Source organism: Sus scrofa, chromosome 5 (assembly GCF_000003025.6).
Source record: "Sus scrofa isolate TJ Tabasco breed Duroc chromosome 5, Sscrofa11.1, whole genome shotgun sequence".
Classification (NCBI taxonomy): domain Eukaryota; kingdom Metazoa; phylum Chordata; class Mammalia; order Artiodactyla; family Suidae; genus Sus; species Sus scrofa.
In genome coordinates, this window is record NC_010447.5 from 5686512 (window position 1) to 5712844 (window position 26333).

General features: G+C 57.7%; 2 protein-coding genes across 2 annotated transcripts in view; both read left to right on the plus strand.

Annotated features, from left to right (window-relative positions):
• Nucleotides 1–5828, plus strand: part of SCUBE1 (signal peptide, CUB domain and EGF like domain containing 1) — a 130861-nt gene extending 125033 nt beyond the window's left edge. The window contains 1 exon segment of the mRNA XM_003125983.6: nt 178–5828. Coding sequence (XP_003126031.6) covers nt 178–330 — 153 coding nt within the window. The 3' untranslated portion in view covers nt 331–5828.
• Nucleotides 1384–26333, plus strand: part of TTLL12 (tubulin tyrosine ligase like 12) — a 31109-nt gene continuing 6159 nt past the window's right edge. The window contains exons 1-14 of the mRNA XM_021093096.1: nt 1384–1442; nt 1763–1886; nt 2419–2535; nt 2776–2930; nt 3076–3271; nt 5364–5441; nt 14573–15063; nt 15144–15288; nt 19459–19631; nt 21658–21856; nt 22911–23070; nt 23148–23281; nt 24969–25045; nt 26156–26272. Coding sequence (XP_020948755.1) covers nt 1384–1442; nt 1763–1886; nt 2419–2535; nt 2776–2930; nt 3076–3271; nt 5364–5441; nt 14573–15063; nt 15144–15288; nt 19459–19631; nt 21658–21856; nt 22911–23070; nt 23148–23281; nt 24969–25045; nt 26156–26272 — 2225 coding nt within the window. The remainder of the gene's footprint in view (nt 1443–1762; nt 1887–2418; nt 2536–2775; nt 2931–3075; nt 3272–5363; nt 5442–14572; nt 15064–15143; nt 15289–19458; nt 19632–21657; nt 21857–22910; nt 23071–23147; nt 23282–24968; nt 25046–26155; nt 26273–26333) is intronic.

Genomic DNA, 26333 nt, shown 5'->3' on the forward strand with positions numbered 1-26333 from the left:
AAACCTGTTTTTGACAAAGGGTGGTGTCCTGAAACCACCAGCCAGCCCAGCCTCTCCCCCCCCCCCATCCTTGCAGACACATGAGGGCCCCTTGAGGGCCCCAGGCCTGGCAGAGGCGGGAGACCAGGGTCCCAGCCCGGCCCCAGCCCCTCGCCGCCAGCCTCGCCTGTCTTGCAGGACAAGAAGCTGATCAAGGCCCTCTTCGACGTATTGGCGCATCCGCAGAACTACTTCAAGTACACGGCCCAGGAGTCCAAGGAGATGTTCCCGCGGTCCTTCATCAAACTGCTGCGTTCCAAGGTGTCCCGGTTCCTGCGGCCCTACAAATAACCCGGCGGAGCTGCCTGCTTGGGGATGGCCGGCCGGCCCGGGGGAGGGCGCTCCTGCCCCGCGCAGGAGAAGCGAGAGGGGCTCACGGGCCTCCGCATTGCGTTGGAAACCACCGTGGCATCTGCTCTGCAGGAATCGCTGACCAGCCCGTGGAGGGCGAGACCACGTCCAGGCAGAGACCCCCGCGGGACTGCCCTCCTCTGATCCCGCCCCCGGGGGAAGACCTCGCAGCCTCTCTTCCTCCCTCCCTCTCCCCGCTTGCTGTTCCCGTGCCCTCTCCTGAGCCGGCACCAGCAGATGCCCGCCTGGGCCAGGACGCTCTGCCCGCACATGGGCGGGTCCTGGGCAGCACTGGCATCTGGAGGTGGCCCGTGCCCTCCACCTGGCACTTCAGGAGAGGGGAGGAGCGTGGCTGCCGTGTCTCAGGGAGGCTCTCAGAGGCACAGGCCGAGACAGGAGGCCAAGCTGTGGAAGGAGGCCTGCGTGAAGGCTCGTCTGGGGGCCTCGACAAGCCGGTGGCAATGGCTGCAAGCCGTCCGCACCCACTGGCTCCTCTGGGACGTGGCGAGTGTGGCTGGGCTCTCAGGATTCTGGGATGGGACAGGACAGAGGAGCTGGGAGAGGAAGCCGTGGATCCCTGCCTTCCCGTGGCAGAGCATCTAATTCGGTGCCATGTGTGTGGAAATGTAAATAGAAATCTATATATACTTCTCTTCGCGGGCACTTTAGGAAAAGTCTCTGCGGTGCCTGTAAATAGTCATCGCAGCCCCGGCTTCTCCCACAAGCCAGCGCAAGCCCAGCGGCTGCCGGCGCCCCGGACTGCCTCCACTGCGCCTCCAGGCACTTACCGCCTCTGTGACATGAGGCCAGGAGCCTGCGGGCCGGGGGACAAGGTGGGCCGGCCCGGACACACCCTGGAACACAGATGCTTGGGGAACTGGCCTCCACTGCTTTGCCAAGCGCTGCCCTCCGCTGGAACGTGGTGGAAAGCAGTGTCCCCTCAGACCCCTTCCTGGGGGTGCAGGGCCCACCAGTAAACTTTGGAAAGGGCCCATGTCCAACCCTGAGGCCGTGATCTTGGAGCTCATGCTGTGCCCGCTGGCCCCTGGGAGGCAAGGCTTTTCCTAGGAGCACAAGCTGGACACCGGGAGGGGTGGGCTGCCCCCAGGCAGAGGCTTCCAGTTGTCTTCTTTCTGCCGCACCGCCTGGCCTCTCTCTAGAGTCGCTCTTCGAAACAGGAAAGCCTGGAGTGGGACCAGGTTGCACGGTGTCCGGCTCGGCCCAGCTCCAGCGCCTGGGATGCAGCCAGTGAGGACACTGACAGGCCGCAGGACTCGCAGACACGGTGCTCGGTGGCTCTAGGGCCACCGAGAATTCAGAACCCCGGGGAGCGTGGGCCAGTCCTCACACCAACTCCCATCGCCCACTGCAGTTGCTTCTCAGCTGTTTCTTCCTCGCCCCAGACCAGAGAGACAGCGCGGTTTGAGAACAGCCGAGGCACAGAGGATGCGACCCCTGAGGGCAGGCACATGAGGTCTCTGGAGGTTCAGGGCCGGGTGACAAGGCAGACGTGACGGATTTTGTGGTCCAGCATAGCACTGGGAGCTCAGGAATCACTGCCTTCACCTGCGTCAGCAGTGGCGGGTCCCCAACTTGACTGATGCTGTCATCAGCGCCTCCTCTGCCCAAATCCACCTCCAGCTGGGAGGGCCCGCCCTGGGTCGGAGGTCAGTGTCAGCTGGTGAGCCCCGTCCAGGCCCCACTGCCCCTCCCCTGGGCCGAGTCCTTGAAAGCCAGCCTTAGTTTCCAGAAAGAGGCCTCCCTTCCCGTGTCAAGCCCTCGGTCCTGCGACGGAGCCCCCGGGGAGGGCGCCGGGAACAGGCTTGGTGTCCTTGGTCCTCTCTGAAAGCCTGTGTTGATCCAGAGAGGACCAGAAAGAGCCCTCACCTCTCTTTGCGGTTCCTTTGGGTGGCTTCAGCAGTTGCCACCCCCATACCCATGAATCGACCTGCCCTTTGGGTGGGAGCCCCTCCCCCACCGGGTGGCTGTCACCACCCCTGGGGTCAGACCCTGCCCCGTGTCCCCCAGGCAGAGCAGGACGGGGGCAGTTCAGACGGGGGCCCTCCCCCTTCTCCAGTACCCGGCACCCAACAATCCAGACTCACCAGCTGCCCCCAAGTCACCGTCCAGCCCTTCCCCTACCCAGTAAAACTTGCGGCACCATCAGGAAGGCCAGGGTGGGGTCTGTCCTGAATCTCCACTCTAGCCCTCAGCCCCACGCCGGGGAACCTGTAGGGTCCACCTGTTAAACCCAGAGCTGTCTCCACTCTCGGGCCTCGTGGTCCTGGGGCCCCCTCCTGTGACGACAAAGCACATTTCTGGTTTCCGTCACGGATGCACGTGGTAGATTGGCTGACACGAGGTGGCCGTTCCACCTGGTTCCAGGTGGACGTGGAGAGAAAAGGGAAGGAGGACAAGGACCGGCCCAGCTGGGCAGGCCCCACGGGGGTCCCAAGGGACAGATACCCTGGACGGGTGCAGGGGTTCCCGGCTACCCAGGGGCTGCGCCGCAAGAAGCCCCTCCCACTCCCGGACGGAACGTTGGCCTCGAGCAGCCACAGACCTATCCCGGCCTGGGCCTGCCCTTCTCCTGGCCCGACCCTCAGTGGCTGGCCAGAAGACAAACTCCAAGGAAAGGAGCAAAGCAGCAAATTCCTGGAAGCACAAGCTTGCCCACTTGCCCAGGACTGGAAGCGGGCATCGAGGCCTGGAGGTTCTGATGGGCTTGGTTCCGGGCCCGTGGAGCATCACGCTGGGGCAGCCAGAGGAGCTCTCCGAAGATGGCCATGGAGACGGAGGGACCACGTCCTGGGGCCTGACGCCACCGGGCAGGCTCTGCTCCGGCGGAGACGCCCCCAGGAAAGGGGCAGAATCTTCTCAGGTTCAGTGGCCGAGCCCTCAGTGAGTGAGTCTCGAGGTCACCTCATCTGCTTCCCCAAATTAAGCTTGTTTTTCTCGATTGCTCTCTTACCCGTGGCAGAGCCTCGCAGCTGCCGTGGGGCTGGCCCCCCTCGGCCCTGGGCTCCACTGCGTCTCAGACCACAGCCCCCCCAGGTCGCCCTGCCTCCTTCCTCAGTCGCTCCCAGCTCCTCCTCGGCTCTGTGGGGACAGGCTCAAGGGGGCCCACGGGGGCCAAGGTCGTGGCCTCAGGCGGTTTTCCCTCCTTTGGTTTGGGATGAGCAGAAAAATTAGAATCAAGACTGGGCCAAAAAGCTTCCAGAGAGCCATGGCCTGCAGAAGCCAACCTAGAAGGCCTGAAGCCACCCCCTCTTTCCTGCACCCCTTACAAACCCACCTTTCCTGCCTATACGCTCCTTTTCCCAGAGGCGCAGACAAGCTCAGGTTATCCACGACAAGAGGCCCCTGGTCTGTCAGAGCTGCCCGAGGGACATTTTGGGGGTTCAATAATCCTTCCAGCACCTCCACCATCCCCACTGAAAAATAAGATACTGAACTAAGTTGGGTCATTTGGCAAACCTTTGCTGAGCACCTACTGTGTGCTCGGCTCCCCGCAAGGCAGAGAGACCACAGCCCAGGGACAGGTGGGACTCCCTGGAAAGCCCCCTGGTGGCAGAGAGAAAGGTGATGGAGGCCTGGGCTGGCAGAGCCCAGCGCTCCTGTCAGGAGAAGGCCGGCCCTCCCACACCTCCCAGGCCCTAGGTGGGGATGAAAGGCGTGGACAGGAGGGACAGAGCAGACCCGGCCAGGCTCACCGCTCTACATGTCGAGAAGGACATTGTGCAGTTCCCGTTGTGGCTCAGTTCCCGTTGCAGCAAACCCGACTAGTATCCATGAGGCCGTGGGTTCGATCACTGGCCCCGCTCAGTGGGTTAAGGATCCAGTGTTGCTGTGAGCTGTGGTGTAGGTCGCAGACACGGCTCAGATCCCACCTTGCTGTAGCTCTGGCATAGACCAGCAGCTGTAGCTCTGATTCGACCCCTAGCCTGGGAACCTCCATATGCCATAGGTGGGGCCCTAAAAAGCAAAAAAAAAAAAAAAAGGGCAAAGCCACAGCCAACCCAGCCTCACAGGGTAGCCCCTCTCCACCAGCCGAGAGAGCACACAGGCCAAGCCTGCTGACCCGGGAGCCCGGCTGACACGCTCAGGACACTGGCCTTCACCAGAGATCCGCGTGGTGATGGCTCAGCCCTTTTGAGCGGCCGTCATTCAGGACGAAGGCAGCACCATGGTGTTTGAGAGACCCTGCCCGTCCCGTCCCATCCTGCAGCCCCCCCAGGAGTAAGTCCTGAGCCCTCACTGTGTGCCAGATGCACGGTGGCCTGGAGCTGGAGCCCACCTTGTCCAGCCGGCTCACTTCTGGGAGAGGACGCCAGGAGGGGCCGGTTGTCCCCAGGCCCAGGTGACATGGATGCGGCCACACTCTCCCGCCCAGCATCCTGCATGGGCGGCCCCCAAAGAACAGGCCCCTTTGCTTCCCTGAGGCATCCCCAGCCCCTGGAGGGACTCTCTGGAATTGTCTGCACCCCAAGGCTCAACAGGAAGCAATGAAGAGCCAGAGTCGCCCCGCCTCCTCTGCCGCCAAGCCCTGGGCCCAGGGCTGTAGCAGAAGCACAGACAATGCTCAGGGCCCAGTCAGGTGGGCAAGCCTGAATAGTTAGTAAGGCAGGGAACTGAGAGTCAAATCCAAGCCCGTCTAATCCCAAAGTCGGAAATCAGTGCCTCTCTGTGCAGTGTTGATCGCTGAACTCTACAGATTGGGAAACCCAGCCGGTCAGCTTGGCAATGGAGGCCCAGGGGTAGGGACCAGAAGGGGGGGGCGTTATGCAGTGACCCCCATCCTCTGGAACGAGTGCCAAAAGCTTATCCAGAGAAAGATGGGCTTCCGCCTCCTGCCCGGGTGGACGGGTCACTTCCCTTCCATTCGCACTGAGCCGGACTAGAAAGCTTCGGCCGAGCCCTGTGCCCAGCCCTGGAAGACGTCGAGGGCCCCTCCCTTCCCTGCCCCCTTCCAGCTAGAGTCGCCCGTGGCCCTCAGCGGACAGCGAGCCTGGTGGAAGCAGGGGAAGAAAGAGGATACGGATGGACACCGAGTATTTTTTCAGTCCAGAGGCCACGTAGATTTGCAAGGAAACTTCTTATTCCACTGAGATCAAAACTTTAAAAAGTCTGAGCAGACCTAGCCCCTGCTGCGCTTGATACAAGATATCTTAGCACCGCTGGGCATGTGGAGGGACTGGCACGCTGAAGCCCCGTGCTCGCAGCCTTTGTCCTGGGCTCCTGTGAAGGCACCGTGCTGTCCAGGCGCCTCGGCCGTCACTCTGCCCGCGAGGGTGACCCTATCTGTGTAACCACGTTTTTCTTTTAGTTGCCTCGAATATTCAAACTTGCGTTTTCTCCATCATGTTCATACATATGCATGTACTTAAATATTCGTGGAAATCTTTTTAATAATAAACAGGAAATGAGCTGAAATATCACCTCTTTCTCTCCTTCATCTGTGGTTATGAAGCGGGGAAGGGTAACTGGAATCAGAAGGTTTTTTTCAGCCATTCCCTGGCTGTATTCCAGCTGAAGATAAAGGAGCTGCAGAAAGCTTCTGGAAGGCAAAGCAGCAAGCTTGAGATCTGCAGGCGGAGGACACCCACGCAGCCCTAAAGGAGCTTCCAGAAAGGAAAACTTCCGTGTTTCAAGCCCCGTTTCTCCTCACGCTGGCATCGAGAAACGAGAGATGTGCCTCCACCGGGAGTCACTGTCATGAGCCTCAGAGGTTCTGGAACCCCTTGAAATTCGATGCACAGGAGTTCCCTTGTGGTGCAGTGGGTTAAGGACCCGGTGTTGTCACTGCTGTGGCACGGGTTTGATTCCTGACCTGGGAACCTCCAAGTGCTAAGAGTGTGGCCAAAAAAAAGAAGAAAGAAAGAGAAATGAGAAGCATAATCAATGTGTGTGTGCACACGCCCACATGCACAGGTGGGCAGCCACACGCATGCATTTCTCTGGGAATATGGCCCATGGCTTTCATCAGATTCTCAAAGAAAATCTAGAATCGCAAAAAGCTGATAACCACTGTCCCCCTCAGGACTGTGGAGCACCCTCTGTCGTCACGCACTTGACAGGAGAAAAAACAATTTTACAAATGACAGTAATATCCCAAAGTGCACAATAAACACCTTTCTTAGTTTCACAAAGGGATTTAAAAGTCTAAGGATGAGCTCCCTGGTGGCTCAACAGGTTAAGGATCCTGTGTTGTCACTGCTGTGGCTCAGGTTGCTGTGTTGCCTGGGTACCATCCCTGGCCTGGGAACTTCTACATGCCACAGGCACAGCCAAAAAAAAAAAAAAAATCTAAGGAAATTTCTGGAAACTCCAAAAAATTGAAAGCAGGAGTTCCCATTGTGGCTCAGCTAGTTAAGAACCCGACTAGTATTCACAAGGATGCTGGTTCAGTCCCTAGCCTCACTCAGTGAGATAAGGATCCAGCATTGCCAAGAACCGGGCTGTTGTGGCTGTGGTGCAGGCCGGCAGCTGCAGCTCCAATTGTACCCCTAGCCTGGGAACCTCCATATGCTGCAGGTGCAGCCTGAAGAAGAAAAAAAAAAGCAGAGTCACAACCATAGCAGCATTTTCCTTAATAGTCAATGAGTGAAAACAACCCAAGTGTCCGTCGATGGATGAACAGATAAAACCTGGTCCATCCATACAACAGAGTATGATTCAGCCTTAAGAAGGAATGAGGGAGTTCCCACTGTGGCGCAACTAGCATCCATGAGGGTGTGGGTTCGATCCTTGGCCTCGCTCAGTGGGTCAGGGATCCAGCGTTGCCCTGAGCTGTGGTGTGGGTCACGGACACGGCTCGGATCCCGAGTCGCTGTGGCTGTGGCCGGCAACTGCAACTCCAATTCGACCCCTAGCCTAGGAACTTCCAGATGCCGCAGGTGTGGCCCTAAAAAGACAAAAAAAGAAAAAGAAAACGAAAAGAAAAGAAAAAAGGAATGAAGTTCTGGCACAGGCTGCAACACAGCTGAACTTTAAAGAAATTAGGCTTCGTGAAATATGTCAGTCACTAAAGGACAGGTACCATACGATTCCATTTACATGAGACCCTGGAGGAGTCAAAGCCATGGAGAAGAAGCAGAAAGGAGGTTGGGGGCTGGGAGAAGGGGGAACTGGGAGCTGATGTCTAATGGGGACAGCATCTCAGCTGGGGAAGATGAAAAAGTTCTGGAGATGGAGGTGGTGGTGGTTACATAAGGATGCAAACGTAGTTAGCGCTGCTCGACTATTTTTTTCAATGGTTTAATGGTTTAAATAGTAAACATTGTATTATGTCTCTGGTACCACCGTTTTTTAAAGTCTAAGGCAAAAACCACGATAGCATTCTCTGAGCACACAACACCCTGGATATTTCCACCAAATTTCTGTCAAAGCTCCCACGAAGATGGGGTCCACAGATTACGCCCCTTTGGAGGGAAAATGAGCTAAGAAACAGGGCAGCCCAGCTCAGGAATGTGAGAGAAATGCAGGGTGAACGCGGCGTGGTCTCTGCTGTGGTGCAGGTTCCATCCCCAGCCCAGGTTCCATCCCCAGCCCAGTCGGCACAGGCACAGCCAAAAACAAACACACTCAACCACGTATTGGGGTTTTTGTCTGTTTTTGGCCACAACCGCAGTGTGCACAAGTTCCCAGGCCAGGGATCTAACCCATGCGCTGTAGCAACCAAAGCCACAGCAGTGACCACACTGGATCCTTAACCCACGACGCCACAAGGGAACTCCAACAACATATGTTTAATTAAGCATACAAGCATATGTAACGAAAGCATGTTTTCCAGCATGGAAACAATAAACATCCAATGATTTCCCTTGCCGGGGGGAAGGGAAGCCAGCGGAGGAAGGCACAGCAGTGTTGTCGCCTCTGTAGGCTTTCACCTGTAATTTTCTTTCTTTTTTTTAGGGCCGCACCCGCGGCATGTGGAGGTTCCCAGGCTGGGGGTTGAATGGGAGCTGCAGCTGCCAGTCTACACCACAGCCACAGCCACACAGGATCCAAGCCGTGTCTTCGACTTACACCACAGCTCACGGCCACACCGGATCTTTAACCCACTGAGTGAGGCCAGGGATCGAACCCGCAACCTCATGGTTCCTAGTCGGATTTGTTTCCGCTGAGCCTCAGCGGGAACTCCCTCACCTATAATTTTGTACGTGCCTTAAATATTTAAAAGGGAAACAAAGGGAGAACATGGTTTTAGCACATTTCCTTAGGAAGATGCCATTGGGAGACCAGCCCACAGTCTCCCAGTCAGCAGCCAGCCCAACTGGCCACCTGGCTCCCCTCGCGTGGACGCAGATCACCGCCTCTTTGGTTGAGAACAGGCTCTGCGATGTAGGAAAAACACGTGTTCTGTGAGGACCCTCCCCCAGCTCCTAGCAGGAGAGGCTTTCAGAGAGCAAAGCTCACACTGGGCTTTGCCATTTCCAGTTTTCAGGATGAAAGTTTCCTTTTTCAATGGTTCCCCCACCCCCACTGCACTCTTCTTTTCCCTGGGTTGGGGGGGAGGGGGCACAGGGGGAAGCGGAGACATGATTTTAGCTGATTAAATTGCATATCCTGAGGCTCCTTGCAGAGATAACATTTCAGCTGAGACCTGAAGAATGAATTGGAATTAACTAGGTGAGAGGCGCAAGGAACAGCACATGAGAACCCCAGATGCAGAGCTGAGATGATGCACTCCAGGAGGTGGGGCTCAAGAATGAGGGCAGAGGGTCCTGAAAGGAGGCTGGAAAGGTCAGCAGAGCTGGACCACACAGGGCTTTGGAGGGCACGTGAAGGGCTGAGTTTGTGTTCCTGGGCACTGGGTAATCACAAGAAGATGTCAAGTAGGGATCTGATTCAATTGGGTCTGCATTTGGGGAGGAGAATGGGAAACAGGCCTGCCTGTCAGGAACGGAGGGATGGGTCAGGGACATTCACAGGACCCGACCTTTGTGGGAGAGAACCTAAGAGACTGAGGCTTGCTTCCCCAGTAGGATGTAGGCTGGAGCTGTTGCAGCTACTTTATCATTCCAACAGACTGAAGCCAATGCACAGAAGAGCAGAATTGAGAGACAAGGACAGAAAAAGTGGATCCTGGTGATGTTTGTGCTCCTTGATCAAGCTGGACCTGAAGTCCACATGAATGCCTTTGTTATGTGCTATGTGATAGTTCCGGTTATCATACCAAAATACCACAGACTGGGTAGCTTAAACAACAGAAATTTATTTTCTGGAGCCTGGGAAATCCAAGATCAAGGTGATAGGGATATAGTAGCTTAGTTACACAGGTAGCTGTAGAAGTCCCACTAGGGGACCATAGATAGAGAGGGAAACCAAGGGAACTTTGGGAGACCACTGAAAGTTAATAATCACCCAAGAAAGCCATCAGAATATGGGGGAGCGAAGCAGCCTTGCTTAACTATAAAACCATAAATAAAAGCACGAGCTATGTCTCAGGTCATTAACTGAAAGATAAAAGGCTGCGTTCAAGTTCAGCGAGATAATGATCCTTGGGACCAAGGAGAGGCGTTTAAGGGAAATGCGAGATGAGTCAACATATTTTAGCATCTGCAACCTCCCTTCTGATCTGAATAAGCACCAGGACAGTCCCAGTCTGACCTCATGGGGTCACACACACTCTTATCCGACATGGAAGCGGAGCTAATGATGTCAGCCTGACAGCTACTCCAAGAAGGAGGAAGAGGTGGCCTCTCCCCTCCCCGCTTTCCTCGGATTATTAAAATGCGGCCCCACCTAATCCTCCTTAACTGCCCACTCGCATCCCTCCCAAGGGTCCTATCTTAATAAATCTATTTCTTGCCTATCACTTTGCCTCTAGCTGAATTCCTTCCGCACTGAGGCGAAAGAACCTGAGGCTCCGTAAGTCCAGATACCAGGCGAGTGATTCTAATTTTAAAAAACTGTGTGTTCAAGTCCCAACCTGGGTTCCGGCTGGGTTCACGTCAGAGGTGTTTTCTGTTTCAAAGGGGCAGGTGGGCGTTCTCTTCCTGGCTGGCAGACGGCCCTGTCTTGCTTTGCCCTCACCAGACAAAGAGAGAATGCTCTATATCTACCCCTCTGCTCCTAAGGACACCAGCCCAGTCGGATCAGGACCCCACCCTCATGGCCTTATCACTTCAGGACAGGTCCTTTTGCCAAATTTGGTCCCATGGGGGGTTAGGGCTTCAACATCATGTGACTTTTAGGGAAACAAGAACATCCAGTCCATGACACTGGGTGAGCCAAGATATACGCATTTCCCTGAAGCCAGCTCGAGTTGGATTTACTGTCCCATGGAGTGGATAACCTCAGACCGACGGAGGGGGAAGAAGATGCAGGTGACACGACGACAGCTAGGTTTTGAGCTAGTGCAACATACGGTTGCTCATAACAAAATAGTATGATACACATCTATACAGGCATAGGCTCTAAGGCATGATAAACCACATAGCGCAGTTGTTATTAGTGACCAGTGTCTATTGTGAAACAGACATTCTACCTAATCATTATTATTGGTTTTGGGGGTTTTCAGGGTTTTGTTTTTTTTTTTTTTTTTTTTTGCTTTTTCAGGGCTGCCCCTGTGACATATGGAGAGTCCCAGGCTAGGGTGCCAATCGGAGCTGTAGCTCCCATCCTACACCACAGCCACAGAAACGCAGGATCCAAGCCGTCTGCAACCTACGGCTCACAGCAACACCAGATCCTTAACCCACTGAGCGAGGCCAGGGATCAAACCTGCGTCCTCATGGATGCTAGTGGGTTCGTTAACCACTGAGCCATGACGGCATCTCCCCTTACCTAATTAATTATATATCTATTTACAGCCCCACCTGCGGGACATGGAAGTTCCCAGGTTAGGGGTTGAATCCAGGCTGCAGTTGCCAGTCTGTGCCAGCTGTGGCCTATGCCACAGCCATAGCGACACTGGATCCAACATCTGTGATCCACACGCAGCTTGTGGCAACACCAGATCCTTAACCCACTAAGCGAGGCCAGGGATTAAACCTGCGTCCTCATGGAGACAATGTCGGACTCTTAACACACTGAGCCACAGTGGGAACTCCCTGAGTAAATACTATTATGTACCAACTGTTCACAGTGAGGTCCAGCTGCCCTGGCCCACCTGCCTCCACCTGTGGCCTATAAGATGCATGAAGGCTCTGGGAAATTGCAGAGTCAGTGTGAGAGATAGAGGCTCACTGGTCCCACTCACTAAACATTTTTGCTGTTCAGAGGGTTTTGTCCCCTCTGGTATGGTATAAATACACAGCTTTCTGTTTATTTTCTTTTAGTAACATCTTTTTCTTATCTTGCAATAAACTTTTTTTTAGATCCACGTTTCCTTTAAAATTCAGTTCCACGTTTCCACTTCTCAGAGGTGTTTGGGGGTTTTGGGGGGCCATGCCCACAGCAGATGGAAGTTCCCGGGTCTGGGATCAAACCTGCACCACAGCAGCAACTTGAGCCACTGCAGTGGGCATCTGACAACGCCAGATCCTTAACCCACTGCACCACAAAGGAACTCCTCTCAGAGTGATTATGAAATTGAACCTTCCACAAAATATCTGTCGGTTTACCTCTCACTCTAGGGGCCAAAGAGATATCATTAACCGCAGACTAAACCAGATGACACAATTCTCATTTGGAAATATCACGCTGACCTCGAAAGTCAGTAATTATTTTGAGAAGGACACATCCCCAAATGAATGAACATGTGAAGCTATAGAAGAGGGTTGACATAACATTCTGTAAAGCATGATTCTTCATTTAAATTAAAGGACTTTTTCTACATTAGTTTCACTCATCCTTCTAAATCCAAGTTTTCCTGTGCTCATTTCACTATTAATACATCGGCTCTACTGGCTGAGGAATTGTTCCATTGTGGATGCCAGACTGTATAAAAATTATTATATGCTTCCATTTATTTTACCCATTCATGGAATCTCAATTAAGCTTTTGCAAGTTTATTCTCTCCAAAGTGCAAAACATTATGGTGAATGCTACCCAGCTACATTCAGTTTAAAAGTTAAACGCGGAAGGCATTTTTGGTCCAATGAGCACAGCCTAGGAGAACTAACATCCTTACTAAATTAAAAACCCCATGAAGCAGAAGCACACTTGGAATTGGATGCAGTTAATACTTTCATCTAAGCAAGCTATAAAATGCTAACAATCGGGAGTTCCTGTCGTGGCGCAGTGGTTAACGAATCCGACTAGGAACCATGAGGTTGCGGGTTCGGTCCCTGCCCTTGCTCAGTGGGTTAACGATCTGGCGTTGCCGTGAGCTGTGGTGTAGGTTGCAGACGCGGCTCGATCCCGGCTGTGGCTCTGGCCTGGCGGTGTAGGCCGGTGGCTACAGCTCCGATTGGACCCCTAGCCTGGGAACCTCCATATGCCGCGGGAGCGGCCCAAGAAATAGCAAAAAAAAAAAAAAAAAAAAAAAAAAGACAAAAAAAATGCTAACAATCGAATCGTCAATCATCAAAATTTTACAAATTTTTTTAGTGTTTGAATTGCAAAATTTTTGCAACAAAGCTGATGTTAGAAAAAAGTTAGGTCAGGAGTTCCTGTCGTGGCACAGTGGTTAACGAATCTGACTAGAACCATGAGGTTGCGGGTTCGGTCCCTGCCCTTGCTCAGTGGGTTAACAATCCGGCGTTACCGTGAGCCGTGGTGTAGGTTGCAGACGCGGCTCGGATCCCTCGTTGCTGTGGCTCTGGCGTGGGATGGTGGCTGCAGCTCTGATTAGACCCCTAGCCTGGGAACCTCCATATGCCGCGGGAGCGGCCCAAGAAATGGCAAAAAGACAAAAAAAAAAAAGAAAAAAGTAGGTCAGTATGGCAGCAACATTTTGCTCTATAATGTTTCTTCACTATGTCTATGAAAAAAGTTAATCAGTCAAACTAAGACATGGAAAATTTGGAGTTCCCGTCATGGCACAGAGGAAACGAATCCAACTAAGAACCATGAGGTTGTGGGTTCCATCTCTGGCCTCACTCACTGAGTTGAGGATCCGGCGTTGCTGTGAGCTGTGATGTAGGTCACAGACGCGGTTCAGATCTGGTGTTGCTGTGGCTCTGGTATGGGCCGACAACAACAGTTCCAATTAGACCCTCAGCCTGGAAACCTCCACGTACTGCAGGTGAGGCCCTAAAAAGACAAAATACAAAAAGAAAAGAGAAGAAAAAGAAAGAAAGAAAAGAAAGAAAGAAAGAAAAAAGAAAGAAAGAAAGAAAGAAAAAGAAAGAAAGAAAGAAAAAAGAGTTGGAAAATTTGAGCCAAGTTGAGGACTACAACCTGGGAAACAATCTTTCAGAAAGCTCTGAGGACTGTTCTCCCCATTAGAGGTCAAAGCAGTTTTGAGACAGAAGGCTATACATTAAGTTACCTTTTATTGACAGTTTACACAACCCAGATCTAACGTGTACAAAACAAGTAGTGGGTCATGGATCACCCTGGCCTCGGAAGAGATTAAAAAACGGTTATCTCCTAAGAGTAGTGACCCTTGAAGAGATTAAAAAGGAATGCTTCCTCCTAAGGAACTCGGTTAATGCAGAAGCGCAATACACACTAAAGAGGAGGGAGGAGGCCCAAACGGGGAAAAAGGAAGAAATTTACATTTAAATTTTTCTCATCCTGAAAAAGAATGTACCTATGTGTATGACTGGGTCACTCTGCGGTACAGCAGAAGTCGGCACAACACTGTAAGTCAACTATACCTTTTAAAATTTTTTCTCATCTTACCATAAAATGTGAATTTTACTTCACCATCACCACCTGGAGTTTGGGGTTTGAGCCTGTGGCTCTTAAGTGTCCTGGTCACATGGAACAAGTCCTCTTCACTGGTGCATTCTGTTCAAATTCAGCTTAAAACCTTTCATCAAAATATTCAGCAAATGAAGCACACATACACACCAAGACACACTTCAGCCTTTGCGCTTTTCAGCAAATGACAATTATTGAAAAGTTGCAAACGGGAAAACCCCTATGGAAGCGTTAGAACTTGAACAATTAGAACGCTCAAAGAATTAGGTCTGAAGTTCTACAACTGCCCTCTGAAAAACCTTTGCAAAACCACGGCTTGTAAGAAAAAACTCCTAGTTTTCACTGAATAAATTTACATGCTCAACCCAAATGTAAGGAAAGTGAGAGCGGCCCCTCCTTTGATGCACCTGAATTCTTGAAGCAGCCCAAACAATCAGAGATCCCGGCCCCGCACTTCCAAGGGTCCGCCAGCCGCCCAGGGGTGCTTGGTGCCGGAGTTCCGCCCGACCGCCGCCTCCCAGCCTCAGTTTCCCCTCCCGGGCACCCCCGGATCCCCTTCCGGTTCCCACCGCGTGGACGCCGCCAGGCCTCACTTCCCGGCATCCCCCGGGGCAGCCTGGGGCTGGAAGAGCGGACACCGCCCCCCCAGGTGCGCGTGCGCACACGCCGGCGGCCCCGAGCCGTAAAGGCGCCGCTCGCTTCTCAGCCCCGCGCTCACGCACGCGCGCCCTCGGGCGGCCCGGGTGCCCGGGTCCTGCTCCCCGGCTTCGCGCCCCGGCCGCCTTCCGCCAGCCTGCGGCCAGGCGTGTGGGCGGGGGCCGCGGGGAGCCCAGAGGAGGGCGGGGCGGGGCGGGCGGCGGCCGTGGCGGGCGGGCCGAGTCGCGGGGGCCGGGCCCGCGGGCTGCGGCGGCGCTGGTCTTGGCGCTGGCGCTGGTGGAGGCGCCATGGAGGCCGACGCGGGGTCGGAGCACGGCAGTCCGGTCCTGACGCCGGAGTCCGCCGAGCTCGGACCCGGACCCGGACCCGGAGGAGGACGCGCGGGCCCGGGCCGAGTTCGAGGCGCTGCATGGCCCGGCGCTGCGCGCGTCGGGGGTCCCCGAGCGCTACTGGGGCCGCCTCCTGCACAAGCTGGAGCACGAGGTGCGGGTCGGGGCGACGCGGGGAGGGCGCGGTGCGGGGAGAAGCCAGGTGCAGACCTGGTAGAAGGCTCCAGAGCGATCCCTCCCCTGGGGCGCCCCGGGTTCCCTTTGAGAGGGGCCCGGGAGGCTGGGATGCCGGTTTTCAAAGCGCGCACCCCCCAGCCCGGGTCAGCGCGGGCTCGGGGCGCGCTGGGGGTGGATCTCTCTGGACCCTTCTACCAGGAAGGGTGTGGTCTCTCTTGGCCGAGGACCGCTGGGCTGGGGCGGCGGCAGGGGGCCTCCTGGCGGACACGTGCAGATGCGTTGGGGGCAGTTCGCGGCGTGGAGCAGTGGAGAAAGCGCGTTCCGGCGCTGGAGGAGCCTGTGCCCGAAGGGGCAGGCCTCGTGAAACGCGCCGGGGAGAGTTGGGGGCGGTGTGGATGGACGATGCAGGAGAAGCAGGCGGAGTTGGAAGGATGAAGAGCCATGAATGCCTTGGTGACCGACTTTAAGTCCCAGGCAGTTGAGGAGCCGTCTAGAGTTTGGGGCCTAAGAGTGGCGGCCAGAGCCTGTACCTGTGGCCCTGAGCCTGGCAGCCCCTGGGGCTGGGCCAGAGCTGCCGTGTGAACTGGCAGAAAAATGAACTTTGGCTTCCATTGTGGGCCAGGCCCTGTGCAGCGTCCTGCACACGTCCATGCCCAGGGACAGGTCTATGAGGAGTAAGAGTCATGTTCTCCAGTGGCGAAAACTGAGGCTCAGGAAGAGGAAGTGACTCTCCCAAGGCCTGTCCGACTTCAGGTCTAGGCGCTTTCCCTGCCTCCCTCGGGAGAATAGATGTCCAGTGAACGTGTCTGGCTTTACCTGTTCCAATCATAGAATTCCTTCGTGTTTCTTTATTTGACGTGAGCCCCGGGTCACCCTCAGTTTGAGACTAAAGAAAACAGAGGCTGGAGTTTCCGTCGTGGTGCAGTGGAAACGAATCCGACTAGGAACCATGAGGTTGCGGGTTCAATCCCTGGCCTTGCTCAGCGGGTCAAGGATCCGGCGTTGCCGTGAGCGGTGATGTAGGTCGCAGATGCGGCTCAGATCTGGTGTGGCTGTGGCGTAGGCCAGTGGCTACAGCTCCAATTAGACGCCTAGCCTGGGCACCTCCACATGCCATGAGTGTGGCCCTAAAGAGTCAAAGGACAGAAAGAAAACAGAGGCTGCGTATGGAGGTGGAAACAGAATCTAAACAAAAATGGAAAGAGTTGAGGTGCTTCCAAAGTCTGTGTGTTTGTGAGGTTCGTTCCATTCTGCTTGCGGGCCTGCTCTAGCCTCCGCCACCAAAGCGTTTCCCCTCGGGTCCTGGCTGAGGGGTATACCTGATCCTGGGTTTTGGTGGTTTGGCCAGCTACCGAAGCCAGGGCATAGTCCTGCTCCAGGCCAACTGCTGGGGCCTTCTTAGCCAGAACTTGGCTCCTCTTCTGGGCCTGAGACGGCCTGACCGAGGTGGAACCCTAGAGCCAGGAAGAGGCTGCCCCCCAAGTCTGGCTGCTGGGCAGACCCCAGCCCCTCAGCCAGCTTCTCTGCCTCTACAGTCAGGGCTGGACCATTTGCCTTCCTGCTCAAAACACAGGGTGTTGCTCCACAGAAGATGCAGTGTCACTGGCATCTCCTGTTGGTAACAGTGAATCTCCTTACCCCCTATTGCCCTCCATTCAGCAGCCTTTCCTGAGCACTCGCCCTGGTCCCAGGCCTGTGCTGGGACGGGAGGGGACCCCAGCAGTTCGTTAGGCTGCAAGGGTCCTCGTGTGCTGGGTGAAAGCACAATGTGGGAACACCCTGGCCAGCCTCTGTGGCCAGTGACGTCTCACTTGGGCGAGTCCTTTGCCCGTCTGAATCCAGGCCTCCACCCAGGATACCCAGCCCTGGCCCCCACGGCCTTGGTGGGGATGGGGTGGAGAGGCATCAGGTAAGTTTCAGCCAGTGGCCAGCACTACATACCGTCCCTGGCATGTAGTGTCCCCTCCATCCTGGCTGCCAGATCTGCAGGCCGCCTGGCCACTGTTGCTCTGCCGAGGGGCAGCCAGTACTTTTCCGTGAGGTTTCCTTGCTCTTGAGTTACGAGCAGAGCTGTGAGTCACCACTTTGCCAGACGCAAACCTGCAGCCATTGTTCTGACAAACCTGCTGCTGTGGGCCCAGGTGTGGGGGAGGGCACCTGCTGACAGGGGAATGGGGCCCCTTCGGCACCCGCTGGTGCCTTGGAAAGGAGGCAAGTGCTTTGAAATAAATTTCCATCTTTCCCGCTGTCCACAAGAACTTCCTGGCTGCAAACCACTCCCTTCCTTGTCTCGTTAGGGCCTCCTCCGGTCCCGCTGAAAAGGGTTGTGGTCTCCCCCATCTCACAGCTGTGGTGAGGCAGGCCCTCTATCCCCAGGCCCTTGGCGGGCCCCCCAGCCTCCTCGCTGCTGTCAGGTTTGGGGGTGACGGGCTGGAGACGTGGCTTCTGGGCTGAAGCACAAGGCGGGGATCCCCGCCTCTGAGCTGTTCTCTCCTCACCTCTAAACGGAGGGAAGGTAGCAGCTCCTCCTGGGCTCTGGGAGGATTAAACTCAGGGCTCCACCCCAGAAAGTGCCCTCCGGATGAAGCTGGTTCACAGCCCTCCTGCCCCCCTCTTCCCTGCCTGGAGCCTTTGCATCACCTCCTGTTGCCACACACGAAAATCTTCCCCTTGCTAAGTGTCCGTCTTCCCTGGCCCCCGGTCCCAGCACACTTCCCTGGGCCTCGCCATGGCCCAGCCTTACTTCTCTCTGCCACCCGGCTGTCCCGGGGCAAGGTTATGGCTGATGCATCCTCGCAGCCCCCAGAGTCCCTGTCCTGCCCAGCACACAGACGGTCCGTAGCCTGAATAGAGGACTGATTGCCAGCTATTCAGATGGGCTGAATTTTTCTTTTTTTGTTGTTGTTGTTGTTGTTGTTGTTATTGTTGTTGTTGTTGCTATTTCTTGGGCCGCTCCCGTGGCATATGGAGGTTCCCAGGCTAGGGGTCGAATTGGAGCTGTAGCCGCCGGCCTACACCAGAGCCACAGCAACGCGGGATCCGAGCCGCGTCTGCGACCTACACCACAGCTCACGGCAACGCCGGATCCTTAACCCACTGAGCAAGGGCAGGGACCGAACCCGCAACCTCATGGTTCCTAGTCGGATTCGTTAACCACTGCGCCATGACGGGAACTCCCCTTAATTTTTCTTTTTAATAGTCATGAGAAATAGGTATTAGGGCAACCGGCCTTTCTCAAGCATCTGCTCTGTGCCAGCGCGGGATTTTATTGTCGCTCTGGGCTCTCCTGCAAGGTGGATGAAACCCCTTCCCAGGGGAGAGCCTCGTCTCAGAAGTGCCTCGACGGTAGCAGGTGCTTACAGACCTGAGCTGCTTCTGAGCTCATCATGTATGTGAATCATTTAATCCCTGCAACCCGCCTCTCAGGTGGGTTCTGGTGTTCCCCTTCTGGGGATGGGGAGACAGGCACAGAGAGGCTCAGTGACTTGTTCTAGGTCACACAGCCTGGCACCAGGATCAGCCCTAAAGCCCCATGTGAGCTTGTAGCAGACACAGGGTGCATCTGGCTGAATGGGAACCGACTGGCTTATCTACGCCAGGTGCACGTGGCTGCCAGTCTCCCCCTTTCCAGGGAAACTCGAGGCCCCAGGTCCTTAGCTTCTGCTCCATCCCGGCCTGGGGGCCTCAGGAGACTGGCCCCAGGCCGGGCTTAGTGCCGACCTGGGCTGGGGGGCTCGGGCACTTGTGTCCTTCTGGGTCTACCTCTGCTGCCCTGGTGTCAGATTGGCTCTTCTGGTGAGAACTGAATTGGGGTGAAATCCTTGGCCCCCAGGAGCCTAATTCTTCCATTCACTTCCACTGTGACGGGAACCACCCCCTCTGCCTTTGGGGCCTCATTTTCCCGGTGCACGGGCAGTCCCACCTCCAAGCACGGGTCCCGTGGGCTGAGGGGCCCTGGACGACAGCGCTAGTGATAGAGGGTGGGTTAGGTCCTCGACTGCTGTCACCCACCCGAAAGCTGGGCCGTCGGGCAGTAAATAGGTCCTGCTTCTCCTAGGGTTGCATTTGTCCTCGAGGCCAGGGCATGGCAGCAGGAGCGGGTCGGGAATGGGGTGTCCTGCTGACACCCCTTTCTGTGGCCCCCCAGGTTTTCGACGCCGGGGAGATGTTTGGGATAATGCAGGTGGAGGAAGTGGAGGAGGCTGAGAGCGAGGAGGAGGTGGCCCGGGAAGCGCGCAAGAAGCCCAACCCCGGCGGCGAGCTCTGCTACAAGGTCATTGTCACCAACGAGAACGGGCTCCGGGCGGCCGACCCCAACAGGTAGGGGCCGTGGGCCCGGCGGCTTTCGGGGCTGGGCTCCCTTGGAGAAGGGTGTCCCGAGGCTGTTGCCGTTGGGGACAAGCCATCGTTGCAAGCACTCGTGCTCCTGGGAGCCAGGCACCGTCACTTCGCCAGCCTTCGGCCTTGAGACCAGGTGCCCTTGTGGCCCCCGTGTTTCTAGCTGGACATCAGGGTCCTGTCGGCCCCAGTGTGACGCTTGTGTTCGTCGTGTTTTAGGTCCTGAGAGCCCCTCCCCAGGTGTCTCTTAACGGTCTCAACGGTCCATCAAGGGGTGTGACGGGGTCCCACTTTGCTGATGAGGAAACAGAGTGGGCAAGGGCTTGCCCGGGGTCACACAGCTGTTAGGACTGTGGGTGTTGAAGCCAGGGAAGTCTTACTCTCGAGCCCCGGCTTTTCCGTGGACCCCGGGCCTCTGCCCCATCCCGCTGAATCAGTCTCTGGGCGGAGCCCTGGGCCTGCCCCCCAGCCACAGGGTGGAAAGGCCAGATCCAAGACTGGACCCAGGGCTTCCTGCCCCCGCCCCGGGGGCCAAGCGGGCCTGTCCTCAGCCAGGACGGGCCTGCAGGCCACGCTGCCCAACTTTGCTGGAACCCTGAGGGAGCAACTTGCCAGCCTCTCAGGGTCACCGGGCACCTGTGTCCATAGCTGCTCCTGGAGGGCTGGCCGCCCCCTGCAGAACTTGTGGCTCCTCGGCCAGCCCTTGGTGGGGTGGGTGTGGCCCCGTGGTGATTACAGCCGCCCAGCACCTCCACCCAGAAGTCTATGACTCAGAGACTTGCAGGCTCACCTTCCTCACCAAGTCCAGTACAGCAAATCGTGTGTGCCCGCGCCATCCCACCTGTGCCAGCTCCGGGCCAGGCCCAGTGGCCCCCTCAGGGGGCTCCCCGCCTGCCTGCACCCTCCACCGCACACACCACCAGCCCGGCTGGGGAGGGGGCGAGGTTGGAGCCGGCTCCACTGCCCCCCTGCCCTGGGCCTTTCCTTTCTATGGACCTTTGGGAGTGCCTGTCCCCAACCCTGCAGTGGCCAGGCCTCATCCTTTCGCACACCTGCTGGGTACAGTGGTCTCCTGTGCGTCTGCCCAGGGTTCCCCCCCCGGGGTGCGCTCCACTTTGAAGGCCTGGCTCTTTATGGTCGTGAGGGCAAGACTAAATCTTCATTTGTTGCAGACGCGGCTCTCAAAAGCAAACAAGAGGTCATCTAAGCGCAGTAAAATAAATACTGCTGAGCTGGCCACCCAGTCTAAGAATTGGAGCCTTTGCTGCTCCTTCCATTAAGCAGGGGCGGGCTAGGCTGCTTCGCCCAGCAGGCAGAAGGCTCGCGCTGAGTCCAGCAGGGCTTGGGCAGCGTCCTGAGCAGCTTGGCCTCGGGCCTGCGGTGGGACCACCTCGCCCTCCAGTGCGTTGTCTGGGAGCCGTGCCTCCGGCCCACCACCGGGCCCCTCCAGGGAGACGGGACTGTGGGCTGTGGGGGTCCATGCATGTGAGAACTGCAGCCTCCCCCCAGGCCTTGGCGCTTCCCACGAAGTGTCCGGGAGTCCCAGGCGAGCATGCGGGAGCTCTGAGTGGGGCTTCTTTGTGCATCTGCCTGCAGCTGGCCTCCCAGCATGTGCCGCCTTTCTTTTGGCTGAGCACCTACTGTGTGCCGGGGCTGCGGGTCACAAGCCAGGGGCATGGGCCTGCCCTCTAGCAGCTCAAGATCCAGGACTCTCACTGCTGCTCCCTGTGGTCAATAATCACACACAACACACACGACCCTGCACACTGTACAGTCAGCATGCTGTTGTGTCAAGTCCATGCATCAGCCCCGTGATAGGAGGTGGCGGCCTGTTGTCATATTCTAGAAGCTGGAAAAGGGAGCGGAACTTTCCCAGGGCCACACAGGGCTCCCCACCCAGGCCCGCTGGTGCTGGGGAGACCAAATCTTGGGTTAGATGTGGGGTCCAGGCCGAAGCCCCAGATTTCCCCCGCGGGCCTCTCACACGCACCCGTGCCTATACCCACAGCATCTTCCTCATTGACCACGCCTGGACCTGCCGCGTGGAGCACGCCCGCCAGCAGCTGCAGCAGGTGCCCGGGCTGCTGCACCGCATGGCCAACCTGATGGGCGTCGAGTTCCACGGAGAGCTGCCCAGCGCTGAGGCCGTGGACCTGGTGCTGGAGGAGATGTGGAAGTTCAACCAGACCTACCAGCTGGCCCACGGGGTGAGCGGGCCGCGGGGCCAGGCGAGGCCACCAGTGCCCAGGCCGTCAGGGCTAGCGGGAGGCGGTCGTTTACCCAAGGGAGCTGTCACATCCTCTTCCGGGGCACAGGAGCGGCCCTTGTTCCCTGGGGCTCCGTCATGGGCCTGTTCCTCTTTCCCTGCGGCCGCCACCGCTGGGGACTGCATCCGCGTGGCCTTCGAGCTCGGGGCCTCCTCCTCTCCCAGACCCCTGGATGTGGGCTCAGTGCCTCTTTCCTGGTGCCTTCTGGTTCCGTCACCCTCTTAAAAGCCCTCATGGCGGAGTTCCTGTTGTGTCTCAGCAGGTTACAACCCAGCTGAGGGATCCATGAGGATGTGGGTTCGATCCCTGGCCTTGATCACTAGGTTAAGGATCCGGTGTTGCTGTGAGCTGTGGTGTAGGTTGCAGCCACAGCTCGGATCTGGTGTGGCTGTGGCTGTGGCGTAGGCCAGCAGCTGCAGCTCCCATTTGACTTCTACCCTGGAACTTACATATGCTGTGGGTGCGGCCCAAAAAACAAAAAACAAGCCTTCAGTGGCTCCTGGCCACCTAAGGAGGAGAGTTGAGTCCCTTTAGCACGTGGCCCTCGGCTTCCATCACACCCCCACCCCGTGCCTGGCCTCCCCAGACTCGCCTCAGACGTCATCCCCTCACCACTTCCAGTTTGGGAAAAGACAGGTGTTTCTCATGATCTCAGCCTGGCTGTCGCCTCCTCCAAGGAGCCCTCCCTGAACGCAGAGCCCCCCCCACCCCATGCCACGCGCACAGAACCAAACACGTCCATGGAGCTACCGGGCTGGGTCCCTCCCTCCTTACGCCTTTGCCATATAATGACCACACTGCAGCCTGCTGGCCGGTGTCCTCGTCTGCCAGGGCAGGGCCACTGGCTCAGAGGCTGCAGGTTAAAGGGACCGGAGCACATGTGCTAGGTGCCTCAGGCTTGGGGAGTTGGGTGCAGACGGGCAGGGGGCAGGTGTCTGGGCGCACGGCCGGGAGGTGGCACAGCGGGTGAGGCTGGCATGTGCTCTGCCCGCAGACGGCCGAGGAGAAGGTGCCCGTGTGGTATATCATGGACGAGTTCGGTTCTCGCATCCAGCACGCAGACGCGCCCAGCTTCGCCACCGCGCCCTTCTTCTACATGCCGCAGCGGGTGGCCTACACGCTGCTGTGGCCCCTGAGGGACCTGGACACGGGTGGTAAGTCAAACACACCCGCCCCGAGGAAGGGCCACCCCTCCCCCGCCGCCCCCTGACGGCCGCGTGTCTTGCTGCAGAGGAGGTGACCCGGGACTTCGCCTATGGAGAGGCCGACCCCCTGATCCGGAGGTGCAGGCTGCTGCCCTGGGCCCCCGCCGACCTGCTGGACCTCAGCTCCTCCACGCCTGAGCCGCCCGCTGAGCACTACCAGGTGTGGCCTCCGCCCCCTCCCCAGGGCCTGCTCACCTGGGGGCCTCTGGAACATTCTCTGCCCAGCCACCAGATATGGCTGAGCGCCAGCTGGCTGCCGAGAGAGGTGGAGGAGAGCCGAGGGTGCCAGAGACAAGGGCTCAGCCCAGGGAGCGAACGTGAGCTCCCCTGAGTGCAGACCCCAGGGTGCCCGGTGCTGGGCGCCATCCTTTCAGAGGCCTGGATAGAGCTGTGGACTGGGGGCCAGGGCTGCTCCTCCTCGTTCAGGGCACTCATTGCCGGGGCTGGGCAGCTGCATCCCAGCTCTGCCGTTGCCTCATCTCCCACCACCTGCCTCACCAAGGACGCTGCTCAAACACTGGTGTGTTTTCTGGCGCACAGTAGGCCCTCGTCAAGTGTTTGTCAGGCCTGTCATTGCTGAGGGTGACAGTGGTGCTTCAGATCACGGACAGCCCCCATCAGGGCCCCACCAGGACCCAGGACTCCCGAGTGCCGGGCTGGTGGTGAGTTAGTGCAGGGCCGGGCAGGAAGGGGAGACCGTAGGAACACGGGCACTGCCAGCCCAGGCAGGGTGGAGCTGGACTTAACCCTGGCCCCCCCTCTCTGCTCCACCCCGCCCTCTGATCTCCTGCCACTGGCTCCCTTCACCTGTCCCAGCGAATCCAAGTGACGCACGAGCCTCTGCTTCTGAGCACTTTACAGGCGTACTGGGCTATAATCCTTACATTGCGGCATCCGGTCCTATGTTTACCTTCACTTTACTGAGGATGAGGAAACTGAGGCACAGAGAGGTTGAGTAACTTGCCAGAGATCACACAGCTGGTGGAAGAGCTGGAGTCCAAAACGGGGCGGTGGAGGGGACACCTGGTATCCTGTGGGCAGAGGCTCCAGCCTTGCCCCCCACCATGTTGAAGTTTTGCTGCCTCCACCAGCACATCAGATGCTCAGCAAAGGCCCCAGAGGATCATAGAAATGAGTGAACTAGGAGTTCCCTGCTGGCCTAGCGGGTGAGGGATTTGGCGTCACTGCTATGGCGCAGTTTTGTTCCCTGGCTCAGGAACTTCTACCTACTGCAGTGCAGCCCAAACATAACCAAAACAAAAAGAATGTCGGTTTGTGGACAGGTTTTATTTTTTAATTTTCTCATCTTTTTCATGGCTGCCCCATAGCATATAGAGTTCCTGGGCCAAGGATCAGATCTGAGCTGCAGGTGTGACCTACACTGCCGCTGGGGCAACTTGGGATCCTTAACCCACTGAACCAGGCTGGGGATCGAACCTGTGTCCTGGCGCTGCAGACACCACTGATCCTGTCGTGCCGCAGTGGGAACTCCTGGATGTGTTTTAAACCACCACGCTGCTTAAGCTCAAAACAGCCTGTGCAGGCTCCCCGAGGCCCAGGCCACTCCCTCCCAGGACGGGCTGGGCACCCTCTGGGCTGCCTGTGACCTGGAGGAAGCATGTAGAACAGCGAGATTTAGAACCGTGTTTACGTTGTCCTTTGGACACAAAACCCGCCGGGCCGCCTCTGAGGGGCCTGGAGCCCTGAGTCTGGGGCAGGGTGGTCTGAGGGCTCTGGGCGCTGCCTGAGGTCCAGGTGTGCCCTGGGCTCCCGGAACCCTCAGGTACCAGGAGGGGAGGCACGTGTTCACCTGCTCCCTTTCTGGAACGTCTGTCTCCACCTTTTAGGCCATCTTGGAGGAAAACAAGGAGAAGCTGCCGCTTGCCATCAGCCCGGCCGTGTACCCCCGTGACCACGTCTTCAAGTGCGTCCCCCAGCCTGCGATGAGACCTTCCCTCACTCGCCCCCCCCCCCCCCGTGGCCCCTGGCCCTGGAGCCGCGCTGGGGGTGGGAGGCGCTCAGTGAATCCTCTGCCTCCCGGCAGCAGGGCAGTGACAGGAACGCCAGGGGGTGTCACAGGGCCACAGAGCGCTCAGAGGAGGGAGGGGAGCACTGCCCAGCTGCCCTCAGCAGCCCCTCAGAGCAGGGAGCCAGTGCCGACGGGGACCCAGAAAGGCACCCCGGCCGCCAGGGGGGCCCCTGCCGGGCATCTGCAGGCGTAGGCTGGCAGGTTACGTCAGGCCAGCAAGCCCAGGCTGCGCCCCGGGTGGAGGCAGACGCTCCATTTTACAGGTGAGGAAGCAGAGGCGCCGAGCAACACCCACGGATGCAGAGCTGCCTCGGAGGCGGGTCCCAGCTCAGCCCCGGGCAGACGGGCCTCTGGTTCCTGTGGGACCCCCTCCCTCTGGCTGCCAAACCCAATCCAGCCAGAAACAGGCGACATGCTCTGTCTGCCCCAACCCCAATCCTGGGGGTTCCTCCTCCCCTTTCCCACGGCCCCCCGCCTGGCATCCCCCCCGCCTCCTCAGTCAGAGGCCACTGGCTGTGCCCTCCTGCCCACAGCTGAGCTCCATGCCTGGCCCCGCCCGAGCTGTCCAGCTCCGGGTCCCTGTCCCTCCCCTGGAGGGCTGTCCGGCCTGCCCTCCCTCCTGCTTCCAACTCGGCCCCATCGCTTGGAGGGTGCTGCTGCCTCCACTGCCCCAGACAGGCTTCCGGCCCTGCTGCGGCGGGGTGGGCACAGGTGTGGAGCGAGGCCTTGTCCAGGGCACCCGGGGCACCGGCCTCTTCTCCAAGGGCAGGGTTCTCGGTGTGTCAGCCCGACCTGTGTCCAGCTGGAGGCCAGAGCCCGTGTTTGTCGGACACTCAGCGCCTCTGTTCCATCCTAAGACGAGCACGAGCCGGGCCCTGTGCGCCCGCCTGACGGATGAGGGACCTGGGGTTTTGAGGGGCCGAGGGGCCCCATCACTCAGCGGACCAGCAGCGGGCGTGGGGTCTGAGCCCGGCGGGCTGACCTTGGCCCGGCCCTTCCCTGCAGGGTCTACACGGACGTCCAGCAGGTGCTCAGCCACCTCACCCACCCACGCTTCTCCTTCACCCAGAGCGAGGCGGACGCCGACATCCTCTACAACTTCTCTCACTTCAAGGACTACAGGTGAGGCGCCCGCCCACCCGGCCCCGGCCCCCGGCCCGCCTCCCCTGACCGGCGTCTGCCC